The following is a 24,221-nucleotide window of genomic DNA, read 5'->3' on the forward strand; positions in this document are numbered from 1 at the left end:
AATTGACAGAGACAGTTTGCTGCCTGAACAGTCACTCAAAACTCTATCATTTTTAATTTTTTGAGTACTAAATTTTAATACAACTTGTCTTCCCACCCTGCCCTTTGGTTGCTATGGTGTTTTGCTATAGCTTAAAAAACACAATCTAACATCACAAAAATTTATATCTATATTGTTTGATCAGAGCAATGTGAAATTATGCATTTTAATGCCTCTTGAGAGAAAGCTTGTATAAACTAAAAACAAAACAATGATGTCCTACATTTTAACTTATAGGACATTGAATTTCAGTGGCAATATATAATGACAGAAACTAGAATGGTAATCACCTATGAGAAGAGGGTGCAGATACTGGGAAATGGATACAAGGGTACCTGAGTAGCCAATGTATAGGATTTACATCTTTACCTGGATGGTATTTCTTGTCATGAACCACAGAATTTGTCAACTGCATCTAGACTTTGTTCAATGTTCATCTGTTAGCTTTGTGTATACTTTTCTTCCTTGTTGCTCAAGGTGGAGGCAGAATTTTCACGTATGGCCTGTCCAGTACAGTTGAATGGATTATGAACTTTGGCAGAAGCAGAAAACTCCCCACCCAGCCTATGTCGTGCTTCAGGAGAGGAGACAAGAGATGCCTGACACTTTCTTTTATCTCCCCTATTTTTACTAATGTAATGATATAAAAAGAAGGCAGTCCATGTTAGGGATCAGCCACTGCATTAGGATATGACAATGGAAAATGATCTGATACTCAGGAATGTCCCTAATATCATCCCTAATTAATTTGTATTTTTTTCTTTCCACATCCATTTTAAAAGTAATTACCTCAGAAAAATTTCTAAGCTTCGTCCACTTAGTCATTCTTATATAGGAATATCCTGATAGAGTAGATTCAACAAACAGCAAAACAATGTTCAGCTTCGCTTCGCCAAAGTGACTCAGATACTACACCCATTGGGGGGAAAAACCTGTTTTTAAGCCTCAGGTTATTGGCAGGAGCATTTGCTAAGGAGGCATGTGCTCTGGAGACACTTATTTCTTTGGCATTACTTCCATGTTCCTGATGAACTGTGCCACTGAAGGATCTTACGTGCTTTTTCCTTTTCTTTTCTACAAATCTTAGGGGTGACAAATGTGAATTCCCTTGAATTCTTCACACTTCTGAAAAATCTCTTGGAAACTTGGGGTAAATGAGAAGATACTTAACTAATTACTATGTAGTAACACTTGCTCAAAGCTCTATTCTAGCCCTTTAACACATGCTGTTCCATCTATTTCTTTATAAGTTACTGTGGAAAGTGTGTGTTATTAAAATACTAAACTTAAGGGTTAAATGAAGCATGCTGTAGGAAAGAAAATCATTTTAAAAGCTAGTAAATGGCAGAGTTGTAATTCAGACCCAAAGTATTCTTGACATGGGGTTACAATGCATTGCCTGGAAAGGCACAATTAGAGAGAGAAGCAATCTAAGTTTCCTAGCTAGACGCACGCATACATAGTTAATCATAGACCAGGAAAGTAAGTATGTTCACAAAATAACAAACAGCAAGCGCTGTTGGATTACCATTTCAGTATTGAGGCATTCAATAATATAGAGCACTAAGTATTCTTTACTAGAAAATTCATAGGTATGGTTCTGTATTGCTGACTTATCCAAAACTACATCTTCTGCAACACTTTGTAGAAGGACAAAGCCAGGGATAGGATATGGCAGACTAACTATATTCTTTCTCTTAATGCCTAATTATTCTTTCTTATACTGAACAAAAATTAACATCTGCTGCAGGATGCTGCTATTCACTGGATATAAGGCCTCACATTATCCATGGGTGATGACATTTATTGATTATTAGGCAGTTTTATCTACACACCCAGGATTCCTCAGTCTAGTCCAGAGTACACAGGGTTTTTTCTCTTTAATAAAAACAATTTTTAAACTTAAATTGAAGAAGAATTTATGTTTTAGATAATTATTTTTATAAAAAGGAGGGGCAAAGAAACTGTGCTATTTACTATGTCCTGGTATGTTTACTTGGCAAGAAGGCCACCTAGAAAGCAATCTCAAACCAAAGTTAAAGGGACACATTAAGCTTCATGTAATTTCATTGCTATTGGGTGGATTACACTTTGGAAACCAATCTGAAAACAGGGTCTCACATATGCTCCATGGCTGGCAGTTTCCATGAAAATTCTAGGTGCTTGTGTTAAGACTGTATCTCCAAAAGAGGTTTGTTTTGTGGACCTTGTCAGTGTTTTTCTGTTTTCTGGGAAAGAAAACTATACGGAAGTTTTCTTTAGATTATCTGCTGACTTGCTGCCATAATACTGAATACCCCTGTCATTAAGAGTTATGAGACTACTAATGCTTTTTCCTCAATGACAAGGATAGAAAGCAAAGAGGGGAAGCCTGTCTGCTGAGGCTGACAAGTTGACAACAGAGAAGAAAGTGTATTCATTTTGTGCAGAAGGTGAACTTCATAGGCTACCTTCTACTGAGTGAAGAAATGGGGGAATAAGTTATAAGAAAAGATCTACTTCAGCAAAAATGCCAGCCAAGAAATGCTACACCAAGTCTATCGGTGACCTTTGAGGAGATGATTGGTGGTCACATTGTCCTGTCTTATAATTAGAAGTATACAGTAAGGTCTTTCAGTAGGTTGAGAAACCAGCTGAAATACAGTCTTGTATAAGATTATGAATGACAAAAAAGTCCTATCAAAGTTTTATTTAGAGAGAGAGGCGCCATGTATATATCCCTTGAGCCAGTTAGTTTTTAATGTGTTTATATAAGAGAGCCTAGCTCCATACTTCACCCTTTTTATTTGAATATTCCTTTAAAGTCTTCACACATTTAATCTGCTCTGAAGCTATATGGTGTAGGTGAGGAACATGATGTTAATTTTCATTCATTTAAGTAACTGAAGCCATTAGTAATCCATCTAAGACTCCAAGTGGAAATGGAGTTAGGCCAGTCAAGGTAATCAGATACTTTGGCAAAGAAGAATCATGTTTCAATTTTTTTCATTCACAAATAGAAATTATAATTTCTATATTGGTTAAGCCAGAAAAAATTGAAAATATTAACAAATAAAATACAATAAGTGTAAAAGTTATTTTTAAGTGCTTAAGAGCTTTTCACATATTTGATTATAGCCACTAGAAGGAATCCAACTGTTTATTTATTTATTTATTAACTTTTGCCACTAAAGCTCCTGGCATAACCACAAGTTGAAAATTCGTCCCTTTGCTTTAGTTTCCTTACTTGTAAAACTGGAAGTAATAATAATTGTGACACTTTTTTTGAAAATCAAATGTATTACCACACAGGAAGCATTTAGAAGAGTTCTGGTAACATTGTCAGTATTATAAAAGTTTTAGCTACTTTAGGTTGGCTTCCTTGCATATCCTCACTAAAATATACAGTTAGGAAGACACCAAAGCCAGGAGTCAGGGAAGCCACTTCTTTAACATCTTTCTTTTTAACTTAGTAGTAATCATTTTCTTTTTTTTTGTATTTTTTTCTCCTTTATTAATTTATTCTTGTTACATCTCAATGGTTATCCCATCCCTTGTATCCTCCCATTCTTCCCTCCCTCCCATTTTCCCCTTATTCCCCTCCCCTATGACTGTTCCTGAGGAGGATTACTTCCCCCTGTATATGTTCATAGGGTATCAAGTCTCTTCTTGGTAACCTGCTGTCCTTCCTCTGAGTGCCACCATGTCTCCCCCTCCAGGGGACATGGTCAAAGTTGAGGCACCAGAGTATGTGAGAAAGTAATATCCCACTCTCCACTATACTGTGGAGAGTGTTCTGTCCATTGTCTAGATTTGGGTAGGGGTTTAAGGTTTACCGCCTGTGTTGTCCTTGGCTGGTGCCTTAGTTTGAGTGGGACCCCTGGGCCCAAATCTGCCTATCATAATGTTCTACTTGTAGGCTTCTAGGACCCTCTGGATCCTTCTACTTTGCCATTCTCCCATGCTTCTCTCATCTAGAATCCCACTAGAATGTCCTCCCCAATTTGTGGATAAATGGATTGAGCTAGAAATGATCATAATGAGTGAGTTAACCCAGAAGCAGAAAGACTCAAATGGTATATACTCACTTATATCTGCATATTAGCCCAAGGGGCATGTCCCACGAAAGCCTTCACTTACCAGTAATCATTTTCTTTACACACAGCTTTTTCATCATGGATTGTCAAGAAAATGAGTACCAGGACCAATGGGGGCGCTGTGTCACCTGCCAACAATGTGGCCCTGGACAGGAGCTCTCCAAGGTAAACCCTTTTGATCAATTTTTTTTTTTTTACATCTCAGGAAGCCAGAAGAGAGAGAGAGAGAGAGAGAGAGAGAGAGAGAGAGAGAGAGAGAGAGAGAGAGAGAGAGAGAGAGAGAGAGCACACCCACGCACATATGTATGACTCTGCATGTTTGTGTCTTGTGAAAGGAATAAACAAAATAATGTTTAAAGAAAATAAACGAAAAAGGCCAATATTAGCAACACAGTCAGTCTCACGTATGACTAGTTGAGTTCAATAGCCACAATGAGATACAAATAGATACTATTATGCAATAATAGTCATTGTTCAAGTAAGAAGTGATGCTAGCAGACTCAGAGGCAGGCAAAACTTGAATGAAATATTAGGGCACCTTATGAAGAGTTATGTAAATACAGAGGTATAGAACTTTTGCATTAAAGAAGTCTGTTAAAGCAAAATATACTTAATTCAACTGAAAATGCTGATAAAGATATAGGAAAAAACCCTCTTCTACACTATGGTAAGAATGAAGCCATGTTGTAAAATAGCTCAGAAGTTCAAGAATTAAGAATAGGCATTTTCATGGAAGTTGGCAGATTAGAGATCTTATGATGCAACTCAGAGAAAGAAAACAGAATAGTACAGGATAATCTCTATTCTTGCAAGAGATGGTAACTGTAAATGGACTTATTAGGCCAAGTGAGATCTCTGTGGGAAGCAGACAAGAATGGCTGTGAATTGGTGCCTAGCTGTACAAATTGGCTCTGGTGAGGTAATTGGAAACCACGGGGAAGCACTTTCCAGCACACACACTCAGCAGCACTGCAGTACCGTTAGCTGATAACCAAGGATTGGCTATGCAATTGGAGATGGGGCCTTGGAACTAAAGGCTTAGTTCTCACAGCAGGGCTCCTGGTGAGGTTAAGAGGGAATTGCAGGACAATAGCTTACACCTCCTTCCCCTTCTCTATACACCAGCATGGTGACCCAGCCTGAGAAAAGACTACCTCTAAAGACCCACCCCATGGGAAAGACCCAACCCCTGACACTAGTAATGATACTCAGCTATCCTTGCACACAGGAGGCTAGCATAGCTGTCCTCTGAGAGGCTTCATGCAGCAGATAATGGAAACAGATACTGAGACCCACAGCCAAACATTAGGAGGAACTGAGGGAGTTGTGGAAGAGTTAGCAAAAGGACTGAGGGAGCTGGAGGGGTCAAGGACACCACAAGAAGACCTACATAGCCAACTAACCTGGGTCCATGGGGGTTCACAGAAACTGAACCACCAACCAAAGATCATGAAAAGACTGGCCCTAGGTCCCCTACACATATGAAGCTAATGGGCTGCTTGGTCCTCACGTGGGTCTTCTAACAATTGGGGGGCTATCTCTGACTTGGACTCTGTTGCCTCCCTCTGCATCCTCTTTCCCTAGCAGGGCTGCCCTTTCTTGTCTCAGTGAAAGAGGAGGCACTTAGTCCTGATGCGACTTGATGTGTTAGGGTAGCCTGGTACCTGGATTAGGGAACATAAAGTAAGTGGAACTGGGATAAGGGGAGGGAGTGGGGTTGTTGTTGGCATATAAAATGAACAAGTAAATAAATTAATGAATAAAAACCTGAACTGGGTGAGTCTAGGGGATGAAATATGATAGCACAATTGACACCATCTTTATACCAAATTTGTAGCTATAGTCTATGGGATCCCACAGCAGGGGATCCCACTGTCTTCTCCAGCACAGTAAAGCCAGACCATACAAAGTATCAAGAAGGGACTTGAGAACTACACTGCTCATCTCACTGCAGCTGTTGTCTAAAGTGTTATCATCTAAACTCTATGTTACAATATGTACATAAAATCAGCACTTACAACTTTCTACAGGATTAAGAAACAAATTGTAATACTCAGGTTTCTCTTGAGATGGTAAAGAAACAAATTGCACCTCCCCCATTAATGCAATCTGCCACATGAACCTTTTGAAGGGAAGGAAGAATTCAAAACCCATTCCAGGATGAAAGAAATCTTGACAGATATAATTTTCCCAAAAATAAAAATGCTTTTATTACATCTTGTCTTTTTTGCTACTATTAAATTTTTTGTTAATTTTTCATTTTTTCTTTTCACTTTTTAATTTTAACCCTTGAATAAATACTCTGTAAGTGTCTTGCTTTAGGTCATGCATTGCTCAGTTTACGTGCTTGTTTTGCGTGTTTTTGAACCTATTGTACTATTGTGTACTCTGTAGTTTTTTCCTACATACAATCTGTGTTCTTTCCCACTAATTTGCACTTTTTTTCTATTTTGTCTTCTCTGTCCCCTCCTCTTTTATTTAAAGTTAACTCTAGCCCTCCAAAACTTTTTAAACGTTTAAACTATTAGACAATAACAATATCCTGACTCCTCCCAATATTTTCCTCATCTCAATTTTCTTCCAATTGATCTAACACTAATTCTTATCCTTATCCAGACTATATTCCATTTACTTTTAATCTTGGTAATGTTCTACTATATATCATACTATTCATGATTATCACTTCTCCAATGCTTATTAGAGTTAAAAGGATCATTGCTTAGAAGGTCTTCTATCCAGCAGTTGTGGTTGATTCTATAGCTAATATATATATATATATATATATATATATATATATATATATATATATATATATAGAGAGAGAGAGAGAGAGAGAGAGATGAAAGGAAAAATCCAGCAAGCTCTCTTAAGGACAATATATAAGTATTATAACAGATTTTTGAAGAGATACCCTGAAAACCCAGAGAGTGGGTAATGATGTATTTCAAGAGGAATAGACAATAATTAGCAATTCAGTTGCTATTGTGTAAACTGATGATAAGACCTCTCCAGTATATGGTTAAATGGAAGGTGTTATTTTAGATAAGAGGTGGAATTCAGAACAAAAAGAGAAAGCAGTAGACTGAACATGGCCAACAAACTGGACTTGGCAATGAGGGAAGAGGTGGGGGTATAAGAGAGGAAGACAAGAGAGTATGGCTAAAGAATAACAAGACAGGGCAAGAGGAAGAACAAGGAAAGAGGAGAGAGAGAGAGAGAGAGAGAGAGAGAGAGAGAGAGAGAGAGAGAGAGAGAATGAATATTGGAATAGTGGAAATCACAGGATTATAAAGAGAAATAAGCCGCTGGAAGGAGGGAAGGCCATGAGCTGGAGAAGTTTAGGATAAGGAGTGCAATGCGTAGAGCTAGGATGCCAGTATGTACTCTGCAGTGTAACAAATTTTTGTTACACTGAGGGAGACTCTAGGCTATAAGCTATTTGCTAATAGGCACCACAATTAGACATTCATCTGGTCTGAAAGTGAAATGGTTCCCTTGGTAGAGGGGAAACAGCTTCATAAGTTCCTGAAGAATGGTGGCTTTTGTCTAGCTACCAGAATTTTCACCTGACAGCTATATCCAGAATAATTATATTGAGGAGCTAGCTCTGTTAGTATTTGCTTCATACACATGAGAACCAAAGTTTAGACCCCTAGCACCCTTGGAATAAAAGCAAAATCCATACATGGTCGCACCCCCCTGTAATCCTAAACTGAAGAGATACAGCTAAAAGGGTCATTGTGGTTTGGTTGCCAGCTTATCTGGCTGAATTTCTGAGCTCCAGATTCAGTGAGAGACTTTGCTTCAAAAAATTAGTTGGAGTTACACCAAAATACTTTATATTTTTTGTGGCTATTGTTAAGGGTGTTTTTTCCCTGATTTCTTTATCAGCCACTAAAACATTAGTTACTAAGGTTAAGAATGGAAGAAGTGTCAGCTGAGAAATGAGGGATAGGGTTAATTCAACTTAGAAAAAAACTGAAGAGAAAAGTAGATGGAAGTTAAAACTGCAGTGTTTCTAGTATTCGCATGGTTTAAATGTTATTACTGTTGAGTCATTATTTGACTAAGACATAAATATAAGAAGATGTAGGGGATTAGGAAAATGCGGTAGAAATGAGAGGGAAAGTATATGAGTTGTGTGTAAGGAAGAATACACAACAAAATAGATACAGACACACAGAGAACAGTCATGAATCCTTCATGAATAATGTAAAAACTGAAGCAAGACCATTAAGACATAGTATGTAGGAGTCAATATTTTTAAAAGATAAAAATGAAAAAAAAAGAAAGTTAATTTAAAAATTAGTTGGAAAAGCGATTGAGAAAGGCTCATGATTTGCATGTGCTCCTGCATGCATGTGCACACACACACAATCAGATTACAAATGAATAACTTATTGATGCACCTTATAGTTTTGGAAGAACAAAGAAAAAACACAAATCAGCAAGTAGAAATAATCTTTTAAGGGAAAATATACTCAGAGGATCTCTGTGAGTTCAAAGCTAGCCTAATTTACAAAGAGAGTCCAGTTTATCCAAGGCTATACAGAGAAACGCTGTCTTGAAAAAATAAAACAGCAACAACAAAAAAGAAACAACAAAACCATGATATTTTCCTGTAGATTAGAAAACCTAACTAAGACAGATGTAAAGCCTACTGATGCTCATGGACAAGAAAACAATATTCTGAAAATGGCTATACTACCAAAAATATCTACATAGTCAATATAATCCTTTCAAAATATCAATAACATTCTTCACAGAAATAGAAAAATCAATAAATTCATGTGGTAACACAAAAGACCCCAAAGTGCCATAAATTAATTCTGGGGGGAAAAAGAATAAAATATATCCACACATCCTTTTAAGTTGTACCCCAGAACAATAGTAATAAAAACTACTGGACTGGCAAAAAAGATCACAGTAATGGATCTGTGGATCAGAGTATAGGACCCATATATAAGCTCATACAGCTGCAATCATGTATGCCTTTTTTTCACAGTCAAGTTTTAAGAAAAGATAACTTTCAACAACAAATGTTTCTAGCTAAGCTGGATATCCACTTTTAAGATAATGAAACCAGATTTCTATCTCTGACCTTGCATCAAAATTGACCTCAAATGCATAAAGACCTTAATTATAAGATGCAAGCCCTAAAAAAGAGAGTAAAATTTCAAGACATAAATAAAATCAAGTACTTTCTGAATAGAACTACAGTGACAGCGATTGGTAAAGGAAATTTTATGAAATTATAATGTTTCTACACTGCAAAGGAAACAACTGAGCAAAAAGATATCCTAGAGAATTGTAGAAAATCTTCGTTAGTTGTGTAAAAAAACATTGTGTATTTGGCATAATATGAAAGTAGAATTTGTATTTGGCAAACAAGAATAATATTGTCATGATTAACGACACAATTTAAAACACAAAATATAAATGTACTCAAAAAACTAAATACCAAGAAAGCAAAACACACAACAGCAGGCTCATGCAAGTGGGTAATTGTCAGAAGATGATGTATGACAAACATCCAAGATGGATACTGAGGAGTTGGCTCAGTTGATATTGTGCCATATTTATGTTTTGTGTACTAATTTAAAATAAATTTAATCAGAACAATTGTTAAAACTTCAAAAATTATCTATGGTTAGAATGACAAGCAACCAATAGCATAAAACTTAAGAGTGACTTAGTGTACAAGCACATACATGTATGTCATATTGAAGTATTTTGGTGTGTTTTTCAGATCAAAAATATTATCAAGAAAATGAGTTCTTTTCAGATATTTTGAATGCTTTGCTATTCTGTCCACATATTCATGGCTCTATAGTTGTTAAAACCAACTCATCACATCCTCATACCACAAAAGTCATGAAGCAGATACAAAGCCAAAAGAGATTGCTTTTTATTAGGAAATAAATATTGCCTTGACATTTCCAAGATGACTTCTTTGTATCTTGTGATACATAATTGGGTTACACATATTTGTATAACTAGAATGGTGACTTCAAAGTGTGCATTTGGCAAATGAGAAGGATGTTGTCATGACTGACTAAACAAGCTAAGAAACCATTTTTGAACCTGATCATCATACTACCGAGAAGGAAATGAACAACTGATTGTTAAGGAAGACCAGTGATGTTTGGATAAGTAGTTAATGGCATCCAAGACAACATTTCTATTCAGTTATCTTTATTTAATTTTATATTTCACTCATGCATTATAACTTTCACAGTAAACAAATTATTGAATAAAATTACCAGAACTTCCTCAGGATATTTTTCTAGAAGTATAATTTATAAACTAAACACAATTTTAATATTCTTGAAATATATGATCAGATACCACGTGGGAACCTTTTTAATTAATGCATAAAATTCCCGTGTCCCAGAAGTCAAAACCAAAAATGAATAATGCATATTTCCATCATCTGTTAATTTTGTGCTTTCTTTTATAACATTAGTCACTAATTTATGAAACTATATAGGATTTCTTTTTACTTTTTAAATATTTCATAGGAAAATATACTAACTTGGAAACTCTTTCTTAATGAAAAGTTTTTTGTTAAATTTTTACTTACATAAGGTACTTGAATAGACAGATATTGCAAAATAAAATATTTTAATCCCTTATATAACAAACAAATATATTAAAATCAGAAATGGCTTTAAAATTTTCTATGTTTCATGTTAATTGGGCAATACATTCATAAATTCTTTAAATTAAAATAGTGCATATTTGTAACATTCTTGATTATGATTGTTATTTGTTCCTGTATGTTACACAAACAACTTTTAAGAGGAAATAACTATACTCTCTTTATGGTCAGCATCAAAATTTTGTGTCCACATCCTTAAAGCATGATAAAATTAAGATAAATGTTTCCTGGTTAGAGAACTGATTAGCATCAAAAGCATTTGGGAACCTGAATCATTTAAAAACACAAAACTCTTTTTGCCTCCTAACTATGAAAGTTGATTCTCAACAAGAGTTTGAAATGATAATTTGCATCTTTTTAATTCTTAGGAAATGATTCACTCATCAGTGAAAGAAATGGCTACTGGGGGTAATTTGATAGTATCAGATTTTATTTACCATGCTCATTTCTGTCATTTAATTGCCTTGCTTAGATGATTTAAATTTAAGATTGTAATTGATTGGCATTTTAGGGCTTAAGGCTGCCTGCCATTTTATTGCTGTTTTCTTCATTCCTATTTCTCTCTCTTTTCTTGCCTTGCTGTTGGTTACACAACGGTATCTCTTAGGACTCCATCTTGATACGTTTGTACCAATTTTATTATATTTCTTTGTATTATTTACTTGACCGTTCTAAATACTAAAATACACACATGACTTTTCAGGGTCTGTTGGTTTCAACTTTTTCTTATTATGACTATAGAAACATCACTTAAGTATCTTTACTTTCCCACTATCTTAGCCAGTGTTCTAGTGCTGTGAAGAGACACTATGACCACAGAAACTCTTGTAAAAGAAAGCACTTAATTGAGGCTGGGTTACAGTTTCAGAGGTTTAGTCCACTCTAAACATGGCAGCAAGCACTGGTGAATGAATGCAGGATGGCATGGTCCTGGAGAGCTTGGGAGTTCTATACCCAGATCCATAGGAACGAGGAAGAGAGATAGACACTGGGACTGGCTTGAGCTTTTGAAACCTCAAAGTCCACTCCCTCAGTGACACACATCAACAAGACCATAGCTACTCAAGCAAGACAACAACTCTTATTCCTTTCAAACAGTGTTGCTCTTTGATGACTAAATATTGAAATATATGAGTATATGCAGGCCATTCTTACTTACACGACAATACCCAACATACTGATAAATGTAGTTGGTGTAAATATTAGGCATGATATCTTGTTATGTCAGCAAATAGGATTCATGAAATTCATGAAAAGTTTCTTTTTAAGTTTTTGAAATTTAAATATGATTACGTGATTTTCTTCTTCTTTTTCCTTCCTGCAACCATTACCATGTATCCCTCCTTGGCGTTGGTGTGTTTTTCTCTGGGGAAGACCATTTCTTCTACTCTAAGCATTCTTTAGTTGACTGTAGCTCTTTGTGTACGATTGAGGCCCTCACTCGTTGAATTCCTTCATTCAATTTAACATGTCTGTGTTATCCTTGTTCTGCTCATGTTTAGGCATCCATTCTGGTAAGACTATGGGTGTATTTATGACATTACTAAGATACACAATCTCACATCAAACTTCCTCATCCTCTGGCTCCTATACTTCTACTCCTGTTGTACAGTGTTACCTGAGTTTTAGATATAGGAGTTGTTTTGTAGATATATCCACTGAGGCTGCACACCACAGCTTAGCATTTTGATTATTTGCAGTTATCTGTAATGGTCTCCTGTTGTAAAGATAACTTTCCCTGATAAGGAGGAGTAAGGACTACATTATTACTATACTGTGGGTATGAAGACATTATTTAGAATGTGGGTAGGAATATTGGAGGTTTAGTAAAGTGGTAGTTGTAGAGTCTCTCCTCCAAGTGCTGACGTCACTAGCACTGGGTAGTTGAAAAGGTTTCCTGTATCAGACATGATTTCCCTCTTATTGATCAGGTCTTAGAAGAAATTAGAAAGCTTTTGGGTACCACCAAGTATGTGTGCCACTACTGTACCTATTAGGCTTGTCCTTGTCATTATTGTTGTGATTCATAGGCATCAAAGCTGAGTAGGACTGCTAGTTGTGTCCTTTCTTTAAACTTTAGAAGCTTGTATGGCTTCATGGCCTCTTCTCATATCATGAAATCCAGTCCTCATGAAGGAAGCATTAAAGTTAGAATTCTATTTTCTAGTGCCTTTATCTCTTTCTTCAGAGGTTTAAAGTTTCATTGTGGTAGTGGTTATGGATAGAGTATTCACAGATAAACTTTTAATGGTGGTGGTAGTGATAGATAGAAAAGCTCTTGACCATTTTTTTTTTTTACTTTTAACTTTACTTATTTAGTTGTTCATTTTACATCTCAATTGTAGTCTCCATCCTCCTCTCCTCTTGTTCCAACCCTCCCTTTTTTCCCTCCTCCCTGACCTCTCAAGAAAGACTACCATCCACTAACACACCTCAGCGCATCAAGTCACATCAGGACTGAGCACACCCTCTTGCACAGTGACCTGGCAAGGTAACTCTTCCAGGGGGAAGTGATTGAAAAGCATGCAAAAGAGTCCATGTCAGAAACAATCCCTGCTCCCCTTACTAGGGGTTTATATGTGTAGAGGGCCTAGGTCCAGTCCATGCATAGTCCTCAGTTTTTTAATCAAACAACAAAATAATCTTTGCAGCATCTGTTGCACATGTTTTCCTCAGTTTGGCTCCGTATTTCTCTATTTTCCCTTTTTAAAATATATTTTATTAATTTATTCATATTACATCTCAATTGTTATCCCATCCCTTGTATCCTCCCATTCCTCCCTCCCTCCCATTTTCCCCTTACTCTTCTCCCCTATGACGGTGACTGAAGGGGATCTCCTTCCCCTGTATATGCTCAGAGGGTATCAAGTCTCTTTTGGTAGCCTGCTATCCTTCCTCTGAGGGCCACCAGGTCTCCCCATCCAGGGTACATGGGCAAATATGGGGCACCAGAGCTCATGTGAAAGTCAGTCCCCACTTTCCACTCAACTGTGGATAATGTCCTGTCTATTGGCTAGATCTGGGTAGGGATTCGAAGTTTACTGCATGTATTGTCCTTGGCTGATGCCATAGTATGAGCAGGACTTTTGGGCCTAGATTCGCCCATCATAATGTTCTTCTGGTAAGTTTATAGGACCCTCTGGATCCTTCTATTTCCCCATTCTCCCATGCTTCTCTCGCCTAGAGTCCCAATAGGATGTCCTCCCCTCTGTCCCACTTTCCTGGTAATTGAAGACTTTCATGGGACATGCCCCTTGGGCTAGTGCCCAGATATAAGTGAGTATATACCATTTGATTCTTTCTGCTTCTGGGTGAACTCACTCATGATCATTTCTAGTTCAATCCATTTGTCCACAAATTTCATAAATTCCTTGTTTTTAATAGCTGAGTAGTATTCCATAGTGTATATGTACCACAGTTTCTTTATCCATTCTTCTACTGAGGGACACTTAGGCTGTTAAGATGTTCTGGCTATTACGAATAAGGCTGCTATGAACATGGTTGAGCAAATGTTCTTATTGTGTGCTGAAGCATCTTCTGGGTATATTCCAAGGAGTGAAATAGCTGGGTGTTGGTCTAACTGGATGTCTATGTGTAAAAAAATGCAAATAGACTCATTTATCACCATGTACAAAACTCATGTCCAAGTGGATTAAAGACCTCAACATAAAATCAGAGACACTAAATCAGAAGAAAAAGTGGGGAAGAGCCTAGAACATATTGGCACAGGAGACAACGTCCTGAACAGATCACCAACAGCCCAGGCCTTAAAGTCAACAATTAATAAATGGGACATCATGAGGCTGAGAAGCTTCTGGAAGGCAGGAGACACTGTCAACAGAACAAAGTGACAGCCTGCAGACTGAGAAAAGTTCTTCACCAGCCTTACATCTGACAAAGTTCTAATATCCAAAATATATAATGATCTCAAGAAATTGAACACCACCAAACCAAATAACCCAGTTGAGAAATGGTGCTTAGAACTAAACAGAGAATTCTCAACAGAGGAATATCAAATGGCTGAGAAACACTTAAAGAAATGCTCTACACAGAGGGAGGAAATCTCCCTCAGGAACAGTCATAGGGGAGGGGAATAAGGGGAAATTGGGAGGCAGGGAAGAATGGGAGGATACAAAGGATGGGATAACCATTGAGATGTAACAAGAATAAATTAATAAAAAAATTTAAAAAAAGAATTGCTCAACTTCCTTAGCCATCAGGGAAATGCAAGTCAAAACAACTCTGAGATTCCATCTTACTCCCATCAGAATGGCTAAGATCAAAAATTCAAGTGACACTACATGCTGGCGAGGATGTGGAGAGAGAGGAACACTCCTTCATTGCTGGTGGGAATGCAAACTAGTACAGCCACTTTGGAAATCTATCTGGCGCTATCTCAGAAAACTGGGAAAAGCTCTTGATCTTAATCCTTTCACATTGCACACATTCTTGACTGTTTCTACAAGTCTTCTGGTAGAATATTTGGAATCTCTAACATATTATATCATCTACAATTAGATAGTTTTTATAAATATGATTCCCATATTCCTTCATCTTTTATGCAGCTTTACAAAGTACCATTTTTGACCAATCCTTTCTGACTAAAAACTTCTTGTTGCTACTATTTTATAGTTTTTCTACCAGCAACATGGGAGTTTTCTCTTGCCTGGAGAATATCTTTATTTTCCCTTTTTTTCCCTAAATTGTAGTTTCACTGCATATTATAATTTGCATTTGGCAGGTATGTACTTGCAACAATTTAAGTATATGGTTGAAGAAAGCTTTCAAAATTTCAGATGAAAACTCACTGTCATTTTCAGTGATTGTTGTTAATGTCATTCTTTCCTGGATATATTCAAAACTGACTTTTGCCTAGAAATTTCATTATATCCACTTACATATACATAATCTCAAAAGTTTCATTATATAGGTAAATTACATTTGCATATATATTCATGTGTGTATTTGGTTGGTTTTATTCTGTTAATTGTTAATTGATCATCATATTTGTTTATTTCTTTCTAAATTTATGAAATTTTCAGCCTTTGTTTCCTTTTCTTAAGACTTTTTTTGTGTATGGAGACATCTCATAAGCTAGCGAAATGCTTTGACACAAAAAATTCTCAGTTTTAAAATAGGGATTATATTTTTTAATTATTTATTTATTCACTTTACATCCCAATTGTAGCCCTCGCCCTCCTCTCTTCTCAGTCCTACCCTCCTTTCCTTTCCCCCCTTAACCTCTTCCCCTAGTCCTCAGAAAAGGGGAGTCTCCTGACAAACCCTTCCCAGAACATCAAGTTACATTAGGAATGAGCCCTGTGATGTGGCAAGGCAACCCCACCAGGAGGATTATAATGCAACCTTAGATGTTTTATGGAAAATAAACAAGTATAAACATCCCTGAAGGCAGAGATTGTTTTCTCTGATACTTTTAATAAATTCGTCATAATACTCATGGCAGAATCATAATAATTACTTGATAAATATTATCTGAAATAATCAGTAAAACAAGGAAAATGCTGAACAATCAGTAAATTTGTTGATTATCAGTGAATGTTGGCTAGCTTCCATCATTGTTTTCTCTAGTGAGTGAGTTAATAGGGACTCAAGTCTTATTTTGATACCAGTGCCCAACTTATTATTTCAGAATACATAACAATAGCTAATGTTATTTGTTCGTTGACAACATACTGTGCACTAGGCATGGTGATAACAACAGCAGTATTTGGTTTTACCCTAGAACCCTGAGACATCTATTCTCACATTCTTGATCACCCAAGCATTGTTGGGTATGGTTTCTATCTCCTGGAGTGGGCCTCAAGTCAAGTCAGATATTGGTTGGTTATTCCCACAAGCTTTGTGCCACCATTGCCTTAGACTATCTTGAAGGAAGGACAGCATTTTAGATCAAAGAGTTTGAACCTCAGTTAGTGTTTATGTTTCTCCTTTGGTAGTGTACAGAGGACCTTCTGATACCAAGAACACTTGTCCTTACAGGGAAAGGCTCTAGGTAGGCACCTGCTGGAGTTCTCCATGTTTAGTGAGTTGTGTGGGTGTTGTCTTTACGGATGGGGCCTTGATGTCAGGATAGGATATCATATAGCCTTGGAAACAGCCTGGTATGTTTGGGAGCTCTGATAGAACCTCTTTGGCCAACAACTCAGTATAACCCAATTCTGCTACTGGAGGCTTCATTTGGTGACAAGGAATGGCCAGTTAATAATCTGTCTTCCCCATTATTGAGTGAATCAATTTAGATTGTTTTCATGCATGTATATATTTTAGGAAACCTCTACTGAACCAAGTTTCTATACTACCCCTCAAATGGCCCTTAATTTTAGCTCTTTCTTCCCATATCTCCCCCTCATCTCTCTCCCCTCCCTCACTCTGTTTGGTCTTCCTGTTCCAGATCACCCAGCATCTATCCATTACTATATATTCTATTTCCCCATTTTAAGGAGATCTATCCATCCTCTCTGAACTATTGCTTGTCTATAATTGACTTAATAGCCAATATCAACTCATAAGAAAATATATACTATATTTGTACTTCTGGGTGCAGGTAACCTTACTCAGAATAATCATTTACCTACTGAATCATATTTTTAACAGGTGAATAATATTCCATTTTGGAAATATAACCACATTGTCTTTATACATCTGTCTGTTGAAGGGCATCTAAGTTCTTTCCAATTTCTGGCTATTATTAATAGAGCAGCAATGAACATTGTTGAGCAAGTTTTTCTGTGGTAGGATAAAGCATCCTTTGGGTCTATCCCCAAGAGTGTTATAGCTGGAATTTTTTTCCAGTTCCTTATTTTTATTAACTCATACACAACTACCTGTCTTCTGGTTTGTTGAAGCAGTAAGTCAGACAACACTTGCTATGGTAATGTCTGTAAAAGTGGCTAGCCATGAAAACTCAAGCACCACATTTATCAGAAGGACACATATGACAAAGTTGACTAATTTCACCATTTTCATCCACCTTATAGTATTTCATCACAATCAACTTAACCTTCTTCCTCTTATGCTTATTCTTCTTGGGAGTGGTATTAAGGCTTCTTCCTTTACTTAGCCACCATGAAGTCTTAACACATGGTTAAGGGTGGACTCTTTTTGAATGTTGTAGTCAGACGAAGTACGGCCATCTTCCAGCTGCTTACCAGCAAAGATCAGCTTCTGCTGATCAGAAGGAATTCCTTCCTTATCCTGTGTCTTGGTCTTTACATTTTCTATGGTGTTCCAGGGTTCAGCCCTGAGCATGACGGTTTTACCCATAAGTGTCTTCACAAAAATCTGCATCTTTGCAGCAGCTCCACCACAGATGATGGCTCAGAAAGCTATAGCTGGATCTTGAGGTATACTGATTCCCATCATTTTAAGGCAGCACCACACTGATTTTCATAGTAGGAGAGCTATAATGATCTTTACAGAAAATCTATTGCGTCTCTTCAAATGTTCAGTTCTCCTATGCTCAGAAAGAGTGGGTTATGGGTAACATATAGTATCATTACATTGAAACCAGATGTGAAGCATAGGCCCGATAGATCCATTATCAAGTGAATATTAAAACATTTTTACTATGACTTGGAATAAGAAGTAATTTTTCATCATTACCCAGCATATACTAACATATATTTTATCTATGAAAGTTTTAATACTATTCTTTTATATCAGATATTTGCAACCCTTTGCTATACTCTAAAATTGTGCCTTCTTGTATGCATTATACTTCATAATAATTAGTTGTCATGTGTGGCCTGTGGCATATTATTAAAGTGAAGTGTATTATTTGTTGGGGACAAATGTTCTTTTTTACCTGATGTTCCTGGTAAGGAAGCATAAAATGAAAGTTTTCATATATAGGATGCCTCATGGTAGGTTCATGCAGGGGAAAACCCCCTTTAAATCTCTAATAGGCAGAATGTGAATGAGAAATAATCTTTTGTTTTCATACAACTAAAATTTTGGGTTTTTTCCATAGTGTAATCTTGCTTATTTTTATTGATGCACATAGCTTTACTTCATTGTACTTCACTATTCTGTTTAGTTACATTTCAATTTTTCATCTTGGGTACAACTTGGTAAATTGATTTAATGCCCCAACAATGTGCTTGAAACATGTAGTTTAAAAAGTATTGCCTTACACTATATTCACTTGACTCATAGCAGATCCTCTCTCTAAGCTTTTATGAATACCTTCTGTTTCAGGATTGTGGCTATGGAGAAGGTGGAGATGCATACTGCACAGCCTGCCCTCCCCGAAAGTATAAAAGCACGTGGGGACATCATAGATGTCAGACTTGTATTACCTGTGCTGTCATCAACCGGGTCCAGAAAGCCAACTGCACAAATACCTCTAACGCTATCTGTGGAGATTGTCTGCCAAGGTAAGCCTACTAAATTGTATCAGTCCTTGTTGGATTAAAAAAAAAAACTCTTTGACGTCCTTTGTCATCCTATCTCTTAGACCTTAGTAAAAGTATTCTAACAATCTATACATCATACTCTATTTAAGCTCCATGAATGGGGAATCCACATCTTTCTAACTAGATCTTACTATATCAGGTATCCAGGAGATATCAAATGCAGATGAGATATGGAAGCACTTACATGATGCCAACTTCTTCATAATTTCTGTATAATCTCTCAAAAGTAACATTTATCTTAAATTTTAGGCGTAATGTCAGTGTGAATATAAAGCTTTATATTTCATGACCTTAGCTCCCCTTTTGGCTATAGGATGTGTTGAATCAGGAAAGATGGACTGAGTCACACATGGCAGAGATCTCACAAGGGTCAGTATTACCTGCCATGAAGAAAAGACTCTTAGACATTCCCTATCAACTCAGGAAGGACTGTTACAAGTCAATTGATTGTTTCCCCACTCTGCCATTCTCTTCTGCTCTGACCACAGGTTCTACCGAAAAACCCGCATTGGGGGCCTGCAGGACCAAGAATGCATCCCATGTACAAAACAGACTCCTACTTCTGAGGTTCAGTGTGTGTATCTACTTTTCTCTCCCTCCTTCCACAAACCTGTGTTTGTCAACAAAATCAAGAGTTCTTTATTCTTGTAGAAGGAAAAGACTCCTTGGCACTCCTTCCTTTGGAGTAGTGCCAAAAGGCAATCACCTGTGATTAAATACCAACTTTCCAGCATTCAGACTCATTGGATCTCATTTCCTTTGTCTTAAAAATGGTATCTAATGAGAAAACATTTTTCTTCATACTTTGTGAGGTATTTGGCTATGTTAGATGGCATAATGAATGCTACAGTGTACTTTTAAAAGTAATATTTCTATAGTTATTAATTGCTATTATGATCAATATTGCTATTATAGTCAATATTCATGGCAATCATTAGGTCTTAGACAACATCAGAAGCTGAGAGAAGAGCTAGAAACTAGTCTATGCCTATATTACTAGACATGTACTTATTTGTCTGGTTTTCTATAATTGTCCATAGTGTCACATACTCTTTAACTTGTTGTTATATCCCTAAAAATCATGAAATATAAAACATACTTATTGAAAAATAAATATAGCCCTAAAAGATAAAGTCCTATATTAGCTGAGATTCCTAGATAATAAATTTCAAAATTTTGTATATTTCCTTTAGATTTTTAAAAGAACAAGCATAATACATTTCCCTTTTCGATCCTTTCTGAGCCTTCTGTCTTTTCCTCCACAGAAACAAGCACTTTCTAAAAATTTAAGAAGCATTTTGCTAGGCTATATTATGGTAAAAAGAAATCCCATGCTTCCTTTCATAAGGCAAAGGCCTTCTTCTATAATCTGCCTGAGATTGCTAGACCTGGTAGTGTCCAGTGCTTTGTTACAGAAAGAAATGGTTAAGATATATCAGCTCTTAACTGACTCAGTCTGGAAGTGGTACATATCGTTTCCATTCAAAGTGCATTGGCTATGCACATGGTGATGACTTTACTGTAAAGCTGTAGCGAATACAGAGTGTGTGGTTAATTCCTGGGTAAATTTCTCTGCCATATTCTCCACTATGGTTTAAATGTTTGTATCACTTCATGTATATTCATATTCTTAGACAAGCTATGTTATTACTTTATGTTTTACAACATTTTCTATAAAGAACATCAAGCTATCCTTTATTCACTTTATTTTTCTCCACTGGGTTATTTAGCTTAATCATTGAAAGGTCTTTTATGACGTTTTAGGAAAATCATAATTTAGTGACCCAGTATTTACTGATGAGCATTTTAATTTGGTTATATTTTTAGGATATATTACTAAACATAGCACAAGTGAACCACAATACAGCATCTTTTAGTTAGTCATGCTAATTTATCCCATGCCTGCAGCATATAAGCTCTGCTTCATTCATTATAATTTTACCTCTTCTCACAAGAACATGGTAGCCTTGATGCAGGTGACCTAAAGACGATGTAGCGTAAGGAACATCAGAGCCCTTGTAAGAATGCCTGTTAACTGTCCACTTTTACTGACCTCATCCATTGTTTTATTATTGCTGTTGTTGTTCCACAGGTACCTTCCAGTTGAGCTTAGTGAAGGTAGATGCACACATTGTTCCCTCTAAGGAAGCCACACTTGTTGCACTGGTGGGCAGTCTACTAGTGATATTTGCCCTGGCTTTCATTGGACTCTTCTTCCTCTATTGTAAACATATCTTCAACAGACATTGCCAATGTGGTAAGTGTGTCTGCTTAACATTTCACATGAATCAAAAGTAAGATAACGTTTTTGGTAAAAGAAGAATTTTTCTGAGATTGCAAGATAATGTGCGTTCTCTGCTATGATGTAAAATCCTAGGAAAGATGCTCTGTTCTCATATGGGAACTATCTGGGATGGCATAAAAAAACATGGGACATCAACAGAGCCAAACTCTGGACATTAAGTGGACCAATTTATTAGATTACAAGGGTTCATGGACAGTTTTCCTTTATGGGAAATCACTTGTTAACTATATGGACCGAGAGACCAAACATCTAACTCTAGTTTTAAATCATAGTTTAACTCAAATTATCTATATTCTTTGGGTTTACTTATTTTTAATCTTCAAAATGATAGGTGGTATTGGATAAGTTTTAGTAACTGTCTCCTAATGTGTTCTATTTATATATATATATATATATATATATATATATATATATATATATTGTATTTATTAATATAATAGTATGTATATACACACACATATATATATATTAATAGGTTCTGAAACATCAGAATTGAAGAGAAACAGTTATACTGAAACATGACTAATAAAAGTTGATGAGATTTATAGTGAATGCTGTCAATATAGTAATTTACCAAGTGTTTAATCAACATTCTTCTACATTTCTGTCCTCCAGAATATTGCTGCTTAAGGTGATCTAGTCAAACCCATATGAGATGGCTATGTAAAAATCAAGATAATCATGTTTAAAGTGTTGATAATATTTTACTTGTTTCAACTTCATCTACTAGTCAAAAATGTAAGACAAAAAGCATTATAGGGGCAAATATGGAAGAGGTAGAATCATCAGGACTAAGACAGAATTTCAGACAAGAATACCAATGTCCAGTGCAGTTTCAGTGCAATTAAGGGAACTGAGGACTAAATAGGGACACACACACACACACACACACACACACACACACACACACACACACACACACACAAACTGCCTCAGATTAATAGGTAAATATATCTGTGATAGTAAAGGAAACCATAAATACAGTTTATCAGATACAAAAAGGATTTCTTAATTTAATAGATACTATGACTAAAGCAACATTGTTTAACTTAGCTTCATTCTATGTTGGGAAAATCTTTCTTAGATCGAGCTTGCTTAGTAAGTTTGGATCTAGAGCCTACCAATGATTTATTTGTATGTACTTTGTGCTTAAGCAAAGATGAGTCTAGCGTTTCATGAGATGTTGTATTCCCCTCTTGATTCTTATGGACTCTTTCTGAACTCTACTTCAAATTCCTTAGAGCTACTCTGGTAGCTCAGACCTTTCAGATAATGTTGGACCACTTATCTCTGTTTCATTAACCATTTAATCTTTGGAAGGTGGTATGTGAAGTAAGATCTCTTGCCCAATCTTGGATCATGTGCAGTGAAATGCTTGGGTCCAAGGTCACAACAAGATTAATGTGAGGAAACATCTAAGAACTGCCCGTCTCCCTATTCTTCCCTTGGGAGAGAAGAAATGAGTAACTTTTTCTAGCCTAAAGACACAATTGTAATGTCCTACGACCATGAAGACAGGTAACTTCCTCATGATTTCATGAGAAAGATATTTATCAGTACTTACTGACTTACAAACGTTCTAGGGCTTTGTAGGAAAGGTCAAGTTGGTGTGAAGTAAATCTAATGTAGATGCAGGAGAAAGGAATGAAACTGTGACAACCAAGAAAAACCATCTCCTATATAATCAAGAATGCATTACTCAGTTCCTCCTCATTGTTACCACTGCAAAACTTTCCACATTTTCAAAGAACCCAGAAATTTGTAATGTTGTATTAAATTTTCTTATGCATGCACAAATAATTTGAACAAACAACAGAACCACATCCACATTGGGGAAATCATGAACACACACTTAGTCTGTAACCTGATACTGAATCAAAGTTATACATGAGGATGTGTCATTTATCATTATAACATTGTCGCATGTTTAATGGCTTATCTCAGTTTCCATAGCTCAGTTTAGCAGGCTTCCCTGGGTCTTCGCAAAGCTAAATCAAGAAATTGTCAGGGCTGTGCTTCTTTCTATACACCGTCTATGAGAATTTGTTGCCTTGTGAATATATAGTCCTAGAGTCCTTTTTTCTTTTTTGTTTTTGTTTTATTTTGTTTTGTTTGTTTTTAGAGACATGGTTTCTCTGTGTGGTCCTGGCTGTCCTGGACTTGCATTTTAGACCAGGCTGGCTTCGAACTCACAGTAATCCACCTGCCTCTGCCCCCCAAGTGCTGAGATATCAGGCATGCACCACCACGCCTGGCTGGAGTCCTTTTTTCTTGCTAGCCATCAGCTGAAGGTCATTTACAGCTTCATAGATCTTAACCGGTGGCTTGTGCCATTTTGGGGGTCAAATGATCATTTCATAGGGATCACTGAAGACCATTGGATTGTGCAGGTATTTATGACTCACAACAATAGCAAAATTAGAGTTATGGCAAAGCATTGAAAGCAGTTTTACAGTTGGGGTCACCACAGCCTGAGGACCTGTATTAAAGGGTCACTACATTAGGAAGGTTGAGAAGCCCTGCCCTAGAGGGCGGTCATCTCCTTTGGTTCACGGCTCTCTTCTATTTCTAAACCTAGCAACGGGATACATTGAGTTCATTTTATGCCACACCTCCCTAATGCTCTGTGTCATTTTTGACTTCCGGTTCCTTAGAAAGATACAACTAGTAACCAGAAAAATGAATCTGAATTAAATATTCATTAA

At 36.6% G+C, this 24,221-nt stretch overlaps 1 protein-coding gene and 1 pseudogene across 2 annotated transcripts in view; one reads left to right on the forward strand and one right to left on the reverse strand.

Moving 5' to 3' along the window:
- Positions 1–24,221, forward strand: part of EDA2R (ectodysplasin A2 receptor) — a 39,245-nt gene that overhangs the window by 11,624 nt on the left and 3,400 nt on the right. Inside the window, exons 3-6 of the mRNA XM_084788479.1 lie at positions 4,184–4,280; positions 18,994–19,172; positions 19,700–19,785; positions 21,304–21,468. Of these exons, the coding sequence (XP_084644605.1) occupies positions 4,184–4,280; positions 18,994–19,172; positions 19,700–19,785; positions 21,304–21,468 (527 nt within the window). The remainder of the gene's footprint in view (positions 1–4,183; positions 4,281–18,993; positions 19,173–19,699; positions 19,786–21,303; positions 21,469–24,221) is intronic.
- Positions 17,579–18,084, reverse strand: LOC311601106 (ubiquitin-ribosomal protein eS31 fusion protein-like; annotated as a pseudogene). Its single transcript has one exon. The product of its transcript is annotated as a ubiquitin-ribosomal protein eS31 fusion protein-like (transcript).

The sequence above is a fragment of the Acomys minous genome, assembly GCF_964271855.1.
Source record: "Acomys minous genome assembly, chromosome: 7".
Classification (NCBI taxonomy): Eukaryota; Metazoa; Chordata; class Mammalia; order Rodentia; family Muridae; genus Acomys; species Acomys minous.